Consider the following 12,521-nt stretch of genomic DNA (forward strand, 5'->3'; position numbering starts at 1 on the left):
ATAGCAATTTGAAAGTTTGCAGTTCTACTCACCAATTCCGTTATTATTTTATGTTAAAACCTAAATACTTTAGTTTTATTGAAGCCTAAAAGTTACAAACCAGTTGTTTCTCTTTTAGTAATGTAAAGTGGAGTCCATATACATCCCTTTAAATGGAGATCAGCGGATGAATGAAGTCTTGGCTTTACCGTTTTACCGCCTTTCGTTAGCACATTGTTTCGAATTTAAATTTCTTCGTCGACATTACATGCACAAGGGGTCCAACGATGTGATGAAATCGGAAGATTTTCTTTAAATTTTATTCTGTGTTTGTTTGTAGGATTGCACAGCATATCATATTTTTTGGTAAATTTTACTCTTCAAAATGAAAATGTTTTAATATTTTGATAATACATAAAGAGATATCACATCTTTGTAGCATTCCGAAAAGAAAAGCACATGATTTTTTTTTTCAAAATAAAATAAATTTTAAAACAATTTAAATGTCCTTAAAGATACCCATTGTTAAGCATATCAAAGTGACAGCACTGTGGTGGTGTACTGTCAACATTGTTTTTGGATGCATATGTTTATCAACATCACTACATACGTGATCGACGCGCCGGAAAGTATGGAAACAACTCCGAAGAAAAATGCAACCAAAATTAAAAGAAATTTCAACGAAACATCAGCCGATTCCAGATTCGTTTCTAGGCCACAGAACTTAAAATTAGTGTTCAGTGCATTTCAAAAATATGGTGCTCAAAACCCAGAAGAAATCAAGAAGGTACTGCAACACCTGCCACTATCGCCTTGTCTGGAAGAATATGTGAACGATTTTGCCGCCATGAGTGAGGAGCGAGTGCTGGCCAAGTTGCAAAACAGTCCCGAATTTGCGCAGTGTGCATCATGGAGCGAGATTCTGGACTCGGTCGGATTCCGTGAGACATGCAATAATGAGATCCCGTTAGCATTGCGTACCATCGCGTACACCGAAAAGTTTCCCAAACCGGAAAACGCAAACGGTGTTGATTTCCAGCTCCTGTACTTGAACCTGGCGAGTATGATGATGGGACAACCGATAAAGCTAATGAACCAAAACACGCAGAATGTACTGAAACAGGTGTATGAGGTATGTAATGACATCGCCTTAACATTCCGGCGCTTAGTCACATCATGTTTTTGCGTGTGCTTTTAGGAAACCGTTTTACAAACATCACAGTCGGATCAAAAGGAAGAAATTGCCATACTGCACGAAACACTAAAAGCGATGCGGAATCCGGTACATTCTGATGATGATTCGAGAATTATGACCGATTTGAGGCTATTCTTTGCCGACCCCAACATAAATCCGTTTCGACTGCCAATCGATAGGATTTGTTCCAATCATCCGTAAGTGTATGCTTAAATGTGTGTCCCATTGTGATTCTTTCCATTAAATAAACACTCGTCTACCAATTGCAATCACGCTTTGGTTGTTTATTAATTATATCATTGGATCAGGGTTAGTACAAATCTCGATATATTGTTAGTTAACATGTTCGTTCGTCCGATGTGTGTGATATTCAGTTCATTTACATCAAGATAGTTGTTAATATGCAATTGTAGAGCAATTTGCCTTTGGTATGTCGTTGCCGAATGGTTTGTCTTTGGTTTAGCTTTGAATCTTTTCTGTTAGGAGTGCTTTTCTTCTCATAGGGCAAAGAAAAAATTAAAATTGCAACTAATAGTATGAGTTAACGCACGATCTAATGTGTGCCATCAGGAACAACATTCAGCAGTAATTTATCTGTGTGCTAGGGAACCACGTTGATATAGTAAATACATTACGTTCCATCTTTCTACGCATTGTGAAGGGAAATATGTGTATCTAAATAGTGACAATGCGGTGTTGTACGAGTGTAGCATTAATTTGTATAAAAAAGATTTATAAAAATAGTTATTTGTGATTTGCTCTGTTCAAAATATGTATGTATGTACTAAGTGTTTGAGGCTTCGCAAAAACATTCACAATTTAATGAAACGAGTGGTTTTTCTTGTTTTGTTTTGCAGCATGCTCGATCTATGCTTCACATTTTCGGGGTGTGTGTGGCAGGGTTTACATTCATGTGGATTGTTGTTTGTTAGTTTTATTTTTGTCTGCTAACAGCTATTGTAAAACATACGTTTAAACATTTGTTTTTCTTCTATCTGTTATGTATGTACGCTATAAAGAATATGCTTTTCTGTTTATTATTTTAATTCCCATTCAATCGGTCACATCTTTCCGCTGTGTGCAACACACTGATGTTTGATTATTTGTCCTGGCAGGCAGGTAATAGTTTCGGGAGGAAAATTCTCTAACAGTAAGTATAGGAAAGATGATTGTTCGCAGTTCGGGTAGAAACACTGCTAGGTAGGATTGTCTGATTGGTTTAATAGGTCTCAATGCAAGCGCAACCAGCACAGGGAAGAACCGCTGATGTTTAGGAAGTGAAACAGTACGCTTGTATTTTGAATAAAGCTTACCCCGTACAACCTGTGGCACGAGAGTTGTGTCCTGTTAACGTTACGTTCAACCGACTGACGGTTACAATTGAAAGCATGGTACAGGCATGCGGTACAAAGTAAATGGTTAAAATCTTTAATCTTCAATAAGCGATGCTACAAAAATATGCTTGTTTGTGCTCTTTACCAGCTACGGTTCACGGTTCCATCTCTAAGCTGTTATAACAGTGTACTGATTTAACGCATTGTACGCGGTTGTGATTTGTTTTGTTTCTCTCTCCGTTTCTTCCGTGTAAATATTATTCCATCCAATTCACGAGATTCACTCCAACAAGTAACATCAATCAATGCGTTCAGTAGACAAATAGTTCTAGCTATAGATATGCCTTCCTTTCTCATTTCCTTTTCCTTTATCATGCAAATTACCGACACAAAAGCTATGCTTTCTTCAAGCACTAAAGGTGGTTTGTATGATATGTGATAACAACGGAAATTAAACCTATTGAAACAATTAGCAAACGAAATTACGCTTCTAGCGAGCTTTTGTGCCTTTTAGGAATGAAAGAATACTATTTTGTCAGATATACAGATTATCACAGCAACATCCGAAACGAAAGCTAGGATGGATTGATGATCGACAACGGTTTTGATAAAAGGATTTTTTTGTCTACATTTCTGTTGTGACACTTTCTCGAACGATCATTCCGTCGTGCGTTGTAGGTATCGAATAGGAGGGCCTGTGTGTGCGTACGTGTTGATAGGTTTCATCTTTTGAGAGGATTGTCTTACAGCTCAGATACATCGGTTAGTGTGTTAATACCATTATTACTAGTGTGCACAGTGATGCCTTAACCTATGCCTAACAGTTCTGTTCAATGAATTAGAGAAAACGTCTCCATTAACCGGTTCTAGCTAATATTAACATGACCACCACGAGCTGCAATGGTCGAATGGATTTTAGAAAATGGGAAAAATAGCTTCCCAAACAGTTGTGATTCACAAACGATGTGTTGTGATTCATATTTAAGTGTATCCATTATGTTTCCCTAGAACGGATTAGCAGCTGCAGGTGCATCAGCTAATGGAAATGGGGTTTTTGCAGTAGATAATTAGAGTGCATTAGCATTATGCATTCGGATCGTAACACTCAGACATACACACATGTTTATAACAACATTCAGTAGAATTTCGTACAATGGACCAGTTTTGCGCATGGACATCTTCACTGCATCGCGCCTGTGTGAGATAATAATATCTTAGTGTTTTGAAACATGCATTCCATTAAAAAATTATTTTCAATTACTTGTGCTTGTCTGTTCGTTTGCAGTGCCCGTGCATAGTATGCGTGTAATAATGTTGCTTCTGAAAACCACACATTATTGCAGACCTTACAAGAAGTGCTATCGCTCTCATTGATCAACTACGATCAACTGTGGGTTTATTTATTCATTTCTTTTCTTAATGCCGCCTGCGGTGGATATTTTAACGACTATAATTTATAATTTATGTAAACTAAAGTTATGCTACTAACAAACCGGCCATTGCTGCGATTACGATCTTCTCGACACAATGCTTGTTATGATTTATGAGGACAAAACATCGGAAAGACAATACTTTATAAAACAAACAGGTGCACACGCGCCTCCATTTTGATAGTTAATTGTAAAATGTACAGGGTTTAGCAAAATTCGATCATTCTTCTCTCTATGTTCGGTGAAACGTGCAACGTTTGGCAATCACATCACATCTATGGAACAGTTTTCTTTTTTATCATATTGGTTTTCATGTTTGTTTTTTTCTTTCTTCTCTTTTTGGTATCGTTTGCGAGCACTAGTTATCTCTCGTTAGCTGTAGTTTTTCTCCTTGTAAGTGTTATACAGCTCACCCATTACAGAAATTTGTGTTAGGTGCTTTCGTTTTGAGCAATATAGGTTTAAGACGTTCTTTAGTCGCAGATTGATGGGTCATAGCTAGAAGGTAAAGGATGAAAGAACGCCACGAAGTGTACGTTTGGTGATTGTCAAGGGTTTAATGCTACGGACCAAACGGAGGTAAATTCACAATGGAGGTAAGGACGTTTTATCGTAAATAGAAGGAAATGGTTGATCGGTTCGTTTGGTCTGATATTTTTCTGATGCGCACATACAAACATTTCCTGACACACGTACGCACGCATACTTATAACGAATACACACACTCGCGCAAACACACAAGAAACATACATTATGGCATTATATGCTTACATGCTTGCAGATGCTGCTTATTAACAGAATGAAAGAAAAATCCAGTAGGAAAATGGATGCATTTGTTTTATAACGTTGCTTCTACAGCTAGAGCGGCGCGCTCTTGGCGAGCGTGCCGATGAAAATTAGTGCATTAATGCTATTTCTAGATTCATATATATCTATAGTAATAATTCCTTCAAATGAGTGGCGGATCAGCTTGCCAACTGCATGCTGAATGGGTTTTTAAACCTTCAACTCAGTTTCGCTAACGATCGGTGCGATTGCACTAAACGTTCCATCCTGGTTGACCATCATCATTTGTTATGATTTGTTTTTTTTTCTTCTTTTTATCGGAATAAATTAGAATGAGCTACGCTATCCTCTCGTTCTGAGTGTTTTACTTTTTATATACTTCACTCGTTCGTCCTCTCATCTTCATGCATATGTATTTAGATATTACGGATGCAACAGTAATGTTTGATTGTTATGGATACATTTAGCTTTGTGATATGTACAACGATTCGCTTGTTTTGTGTGTATATGTTTACTTGAGCTTGCAATGGGCAGCCTACAAACGATGCAGAAAAAATAGTTAGGTATAATCAAACGACAAACGTCTTAATGTTGTAAAGCTTCTTTTTCTAACTTTAGGTAATGAAAAGAAAAGGCAAATTAATTTGAAGTGAGATAATTACATTCAAAGCATCTAGGTGTACAAAATACGCAGAAAGCAAAAAAAATTAATTACTCAAATGTTAATATAATCTGGGATTCAATCTTTCCTGTTCACGAAAGGTCGGGTAGATGATCCGGTTTTTTTGTGGTAAGAAATATGATTCCTAATGTACGTTTCGCATTTACATGTTAATATTCAGCTGGGGTTTGTTTTAGATTTACGAGATAAGACACGAAAGGAACCATTCAATGTAGATGCGCCTCAGAATATTTTCCCCCGGTTAGAGGGTTTTCAATATCATATCGTCTTATCAGACCTGTGCAATAATATTTGCTACAGTGCACACTTACGAACAACGTAGAACTTTTTTTTTCTAGATGGTGTGCGAGAAAATTTGAACCACTATTCTTTACTCCGCCTGGCACTTTCTTTTAACATTGAATCCATTATGTTGCGGAATTGACATACTTTGTGCTATTGTATTTGCTTTTGTTTTTAGGTTTTGCTTTGTTTGTATAAAACACCATGTAGAATGTATTGGCTTTATATTTGTAGTTTTTCTCTTTTGGAAAAATGGTTTTGCACACACATTTTTACACACAGATTCGCGAGCATAATGGATTGTGTAGTGTTCGGGATGGAATTCGTTGAATTCAAATAAAGATTAGTTGCAGATTTCATTAATCCAAGCATCGATTTTACAACGGTTACGGTTTAATGACTTTCCTGGCATAGGATTCTAATCCAGCGTTGAATGATTTATACCCCACCAACCCAGCTATACTGTAATGTAACTCCGTGACACTGTTTACCATGAAATCATGTTAATGAGCTTCAGTTTGTGCCGTGATGAAAAACTATTCATCCCTGCAAAGAAGTTCCCTTTTTTTTCGCTGCTTCACGTTTGACATTAAACATTCAAAGTAAGTAGCGTAGAAAGGAAATAGTAACTTACAACTACCTACTCTTCGTCCCTTTCTGGGTGCTGATTGCTTCGCGCACTGCACGGAATTCCGTATGAACAGCACTGGGGTGGAAGGAAAATTCATAGCACGTCAAACTAAATTCAACCTTTCCATTGGAGTGTGTCGTGCACTCGTGCACACCATAGTGCCGGCAGCACCATAGTAACTGACGATCATACGGTTGCTTTCACTTTTGAGCGACGGGCGTAAAGTTTGCTTCGTTTTAATCATTTGGCACCGCTGGTGCAGGCATACGGAAGGATAATGTGTTAAAGAGCTAAAGAGCAAGATGCTGAGTGCTTGATGGCGTGGTTAGCAAAGGCCGTATGGGGCATTTTTGTCGCTTATCTTGATGCGTTTTCTTATGGAACAGCTAAACGAGCGTTCATTCGGGAAGGTATGTAGATGGCGCTTAAGCGTTTCTGAAATGTTTGAATGCATTGTACTGCGAGCAGAAAGAGGACACAAAAAACACAAATACTATAAAGCTCATCGTCTAGTAAAGGACCACTTGTTGTACTACACAAACCATTATGCGAGAGTGACTGCATGGAAAATTGTGGTGTCAAACGAGTGTTCCGACATTTGATTAAAGTTTAAACGTGTATGGTGTTTTACATCGAATCGAATCACGTCCAGCGTGATACCTGTGTGCGACATATCTATTTAACAAGGTTTCACTGATCAGCTTTCAGCCCTTCATTAGCTTAACAGGTAAAATATAAAACTTCATCCCCGTTGCTCGTTGTGTACGGCTTTGAATTTCTGCCAAATTTGGGACCATTTGATCGGTGAATAGTACAAGAATGGTTTGAATTCTCATTAGGTTGAAAGTTGTTGAGTGATTGTTGAATAGATACGGAAATTTGACACCACAACAGCACAGTAGCACCTTAACCGGATTTCCAATAAAACGGATTCATGAATAGGAAACCAGCAAAATTAGAAAGGAAATTTTATACATTGTTTTCTTCAATTTTTGTGACTTATATAAACAAAGCATGATTTTATGAACAGAGAAGAGTGGGTTACAATGGTATGCGTGTTTTTGCAAAGTGTGAAAAAAACTAGTTAACTTAAAAGCTTTAAAAGACCCAACTTATATGTTTAGGAATTATGATTTTTTTTATTTCAATAAGGACGGCCAGGCCGTATGACTGTTTAGGAATTATTGACTATCCAGTTACGAGATAAAATAAGTCTTGATACGGCCAGGCTGTTTTAACCGAGCAAAAAAAAAGAAAATTTACACTAGTTTTCATTTATTCTCATCAAATGCAAGTACTTTAAGTAATGTGTAAACACGAAAGCTGTTTCATTCGACTTGTTTAATAACTATTGGTTAATGGCTTAAAATATTCGTTATTCGTTATTCGTTATTCGTTAAAATATTCGATTTACTAATTCTTACAAAAGTAACACAAATTAATAATTTTGAATATGTATAATAAGACCCTCGCCACGAATACGACCCTGACTTTGGATGACGGAATAACACGCAACGATACAACCGAGCACACCCGGGATAAGGTGCCCTTTCACGGCTCGGAGGAAGAAAAGCCTCCCAGCTAAAGTGAAAGGTGTTATATTCTATTTATAAGTTAGAAATAAGCAATACGGCCAGGCCGTTCTTTATGAATAAAAAAAAAAAAAAAATATGTATAATATCATTATCAGGAGTTTAATTATAAAATGTTTTAATTAAAACCTCAGTTACAAATGGTATTATTGAAACTCTATTCATATATTCTTATTTGATCGCTAATCCTACATATTTAGCAATTCAGAACATTTAGAAAAAATTTTCATTGTACTTGTTGAAAATTCTAAAATAAAATTTTGAATATTTGTATCAATTACATAAATTTGAAATTTTTGTTTTAAAAACAACTAAAAGCAAAGATATCCAATAATTTTACACATTTGAGCTTGAATGAAATAAATTTTCCTTTCATATCTCATCATTTTATGAAGTCCTTGAACTGGGTGAGGATTAATTAAAATTAATGCAAAGGTGTTCAAGTGGTTTATAGATAACCAATGATTTAAATAAATATATTGCGTACAGTCAAGACACAACTACTCCAAGGATTATAAAAAGTATCCCTTCTTTTCTTAACATTTTAATGTTATTCTTCTTCCCAGGCTTGATAAGCCATGGAAATCCTTGTCATATCATTGTTTAGCAGACATGAAATTCGTTTTACAACATTCTCTGTGCTAGACCGCACACTATCATAGGATCGTTTGTGAAGCTAGTTTAAGATAAATATACGGAATGAAACGGAAAGAAATTTTTTTCTGAGTTTTAATTAATTATAAATGTAATAAGCATAATTTACAGCGCATACACAAAGCTTTCCCACTCTGATCTGCTAAAGGACAATGTCACAAACTGGAAGTAATAAATATAATGGAATGAACTTTCTCTGCCATCTATTGTACAATCAAGCTAAACTAACGATGTGCACTGGTTCCATAGGTTGGTGACCTTGCGGCCATACTCCCGATTGGTAGTGTCGTCGGTGGAGGAACTTGTGCGGTAATACGATTTGAAAGGGAGGTTGAAAAGGAGGTAACCGATGTTGGGTGTCCACCGATAGGCGCACCCAATGTGGTACTGGCCGAACGACTCGTTCCTGTGGAAACGGTACCGATCGTGCTGCCTGGGGACGGACATTTGGCGAATTGGCCTGTGATGGTCAACGACGTTGTAGAGCCCTGAGGACCGCTCGAACCTAGCAGGGGAGCGGTAACGATGGGTGCACCGGAAGCAATGCTTGCATTGGTAATGGTTGCGATTCCGCCGCTGGTAAGTTTAATGGTGCCGACGGTGACGGTAGCCGCGCTGCCAGATGCAGTGGATGTAGTGTTGAGAGCGCTTGCGGATGCTGACAGAGGTGCGTGTGGTTTGGGTGGTGCCTGCTGTGCGTTACTATTACTGCTGATCGTGAATCTATCTTTGGTCATTAATGCGTACAGCTGTCGCTGCAAATTCAGAGAGGAATGGTCGATTTTTTTGTTTTTTTTCGGTTTTCATTTGGCGTGATGCAGGTGAGTGGGTGGTGCATTCGTGACCGATGCAGAACCACCCAGATGATGAACATCAATATGGGTGGGTGCATGTGAACGATTCGACAGAGATGAGGGTTATGATGGTAAGAATATTAGAGTAGAGTAATGATTTGTACGAGCGGATAAAAGTAAAGTTTCAGAAGAAAATGTAGATTTTGAAGAAGAGAGGAAGAGAGAGAGAAAGAGAAAAAGAAGAAAAAATACTACCATGAGCAACCGGAAATAAGAGCGTGGCCACATTGAACTTGCAACTACAATATGTAGCAACACATACAGCCACTGACATACACGTGCTACACACCTACACACATTCCGTACAGACAATTAAAGCAATATAACGGATGTAGAGATGATTTGCATGATGGTATTTGTTAAGATAATTAAAATTTTAATTGTTGAATATTAATGTACGTAGAGAAAAAAAATGCTATTTGATACTAACTCGAGACTTTACTTGGCACGGAATACAAATAGACAAATAATCAAGTTAAATATTTTAGTCGCATGTAAATCGATAAAATTTGTTCCCAACTTTAATGTATCCATTTCTGGTTTCAATCCTGTTTTAATGTCTCTTTTACATGTTTTGGGCTTTACGATAGTTCCTTGCTACTCCTTTAGTGTTATTAGTGTTAGTTTAGATGGTAAAGCCTTAACGGCAGATTTTTGTTATAAATAATCGAAATTAAATTAAATTAAATATATGGGGTATGGAGTATATGGAGTTTATTAAAATATTTTTAAAGTTTAAAAATTCCACTACCACATACCAGAAACGCAACATTCCATTTAACAAGAAGCGAAAACAAATTGCAAAGAGTGGGTGTTTTTTTTCACTGTTAATGAATTTAAAAATATAAATCCAATCTGTAGTACAATGGGGAAAACCACAACAGTGATTTTTGTTTTCACTGACCGTTGCCGTGAATGGTATGGGAAAAATTTAATAAATTAAACCGTCTGAACTGCTCGTTGAAAACGAACCACAAAATAAACGGTTGATGGCACACATGCCGTACGAAGAATAATGGGATTGACTGGTTAAAACAGGATATGTGAGTCGTTTTTGTGTACTTCTTTAGTTACGTTGCAATTATGATTGTGGTTTGAACTTAATTTTTTATTATTTTTTCTTAAATTACATTTGTCGATTGGAAATGTTTACCAATGATCGACTTTCAAGCGAGAATGGAAAAAGTTAAAAAGTAAGTAGAGCTTTTTGTTTTGAAGTAGCGCTTGAAAGTTGAATATTATTTAATTTGCACTCGTTAGTTGAGTTTGGAAAATGTGATTAATTTCGAAGGTTGTTGCTAGTGATTTCGTTTTATGGATGATTTGCTTCTGGTAATAAAATTTCAACTGATGCGTGTCTGTGTTTGGGCACGTGCTAATGGAAATGATTTTTCCAATATTAAATAACTGATTCGTGATTCATGTCAAGGGACATTACACCGTGCCTTACCGTACGCGTGGAAAGTGTTTAAAGAGCAATTTGCTGATAATTATCGTTAATTGGATCTTGATCATGTTGGTAATCGGATTATTGGTCGGCAGTAGCGCCCAGTAACACTGTAGATCTCTCGCCAACGGTATGTATGGTATGGAATGAATGAACGTTCGTTTACTACTTGCTAGTACTAATAAATAAAAACACATCGCCCAACAGATGCACTACTCAAACATTCAACACACAGCAGAGTTAGTAACCATTCTATTTACGATTCAGCTCTATACAGTAATGCTTTTCATTCTTCAACGGGAAAACAGGAACGGCCTGATAGACGAGCAAGCTGAAAACGACCAATATTTGAAAACAAACAGAAGTTCAGTGAAGCGAATTTTAAGCAAAACTTTCTACCAGATATTGACAAAGTTCTGTTGAGGAGAAAGCATCAGATCAAGTTGCATCCTTTTGGCATAGATGCTGTTAGAATTTAAATTACGGTTAACCTTAGAAAAATATGAAACATTTTGTTTGAAACATGCTTTTGATGATCAACATGAATGTGGTAAAAAAATGGATAAAAATGAGAAGAATATTTACTAAGTTTGTTAGTTTGTTTTAGTACACTTTAGTACAACAACATCAATGTGTGTGGAGTGTGTTAAACAGGGAACGATATGAACTTATTTTCATTTTAAGTACGGCTTTTTTGATTGCTTGCTATGGTAATTAAGTAAGTTTGTCACTAAATTTTTCTAGAATATTACATATATCCAATAACGTGTTGTTTGATAGTGTGTGTATCGAGTGAGGATTTTTTGTCTGTAAAACACAGCAATATGAACTAACATCGCTAAAAAATAAGTGTATTACACTGCATTCAACGTAATTCTGATCCTGGTTCCGATGTTCCATCGAAGGCCAATTAGTGCAATAGTTGACGAATTAGTTTGTACCATTTTTAGTACATATTGTTTGTATTTTTTCTCGCATGAGGTGAGGTAGGATAGAGGATGTATTTTATTAAATTCATACAGTGTCGAATGGGGGGTTTGAAGAAAAGTTTTGTTTCAAATTTTACTGCGCTACATTGCAGACACAGTATTAAGCAATTGAAATTTGTACTAAAATGGTTGGCACAAAATTTGAAGCACAATAAGTATTGTTTTTTTTTGTTCGTTCGTAACGAATAAATGATCAATAAACAGTGAAAATCTACGATGTAACAAAAACCAACAGTAAAGACAGAATAAAATATCCCACTAGTGACGGAATGCGTAATTTTGGCTCGATCTAATACTAATCTATACATCTGTACTAAAACAGTATACTAGCAGCTTGTGGTACCCAGTGCGCTGTCTACTTGAAGATAAGAGCAACTTTCAACCTACGTCAGACTACAGCGCTAGAATGAAAAGTAAATCACGACATCCCGAATGCATCCGACGCTAAACGTAAATGCGTATGACATGATTGCTACGGCTAAAAGGATGTCTACTATGTGTGTTGTCTACTCTAACCCGGCCGGTTAGTTGTTTTCCGTTGCAATAACGACGGGCCGGGTTGGCTAAACATGGCTTACCTCGGAATGCTTCAGTTCACTCGGTTCTCGTGTCCTGACACACGTCAAACCGATCACTTGGAGCATCGGAACGAGGGGAAGGGCGTTG

The 12,521-nt window shown here is 36.9% G+C and overlaps 2 protein-coding genes across 2 annotated transcripts in view; one reads left to right on the forward strand and one right to left on the reverse strand.

The window, feature by feature from the left end:
- Positions 1-509: 509 nt before the first annotated feature.
- On the forward strand, positions 510-1,443 carry LOC125770858 (uncharacterized). The gene is made up of 2 exons (XM_049440894.1): positions 510-1,111; positions 1,178-1,443. Exons 1-2 carry the CDS (start codon positions 560-562, stop codon positions 1,373-1,375), a joined length of 750 nt encoding a protein of 249 aa, XP_049296851.1. The 5' UTR covers positions 510-559; the 3' UTR covers positions 1,376-1,443.
- The window catches only part of LOC125770857 (SCY1-like protein 2), a 100,699-nt gene continuing 89,615 nt past the window's right edge, over positions 1,438-12,521 (reverse strand). Inside the window, exon 21 of the mRNA XM_049440893.1 lies at positions 1,438-9,320. Coding sequence (XP_049296850.1) covers positions 8,790-9,320 — 531 coding nt within the window. The 3' untranslated portion in view covers positions 1,438-8,789. The remainder of the gene's footprint in view (positions 9,321-12,521) is intronic.

This window comes from Anopheles funestus, chromosome 3RL (assembly GCF_943734845.2).
Source record: "Anopheles funestus chromosome 3RL, idAnoFuneDA-416_04, whole genome shotgun sequence".
Taxonomy (NCBI): Eukaryota; Metazoa; Arthropoda; class Insecta; order Diptera; family Culicidae; genus Anopheles; species Anopheles funestus.

What these genes read in the sequence shown, in the direction of transcription:
- LOC125770858 (XM_049440894.1), top strand. Translation starts at nt 560, where the DNA reads ATGCATATGTTTATCAACATCACTACATACGTGATCGACGCGCCGGAA. An exon ending in TACTGAAACAGGTGTATGAG is followed by an intron (nt 1,112 to 1,177) that starts GTATGTAATGAC and finishes GTGTGCTTTTAG; the next exon opens with GAAACCGTTTTACAAACATC.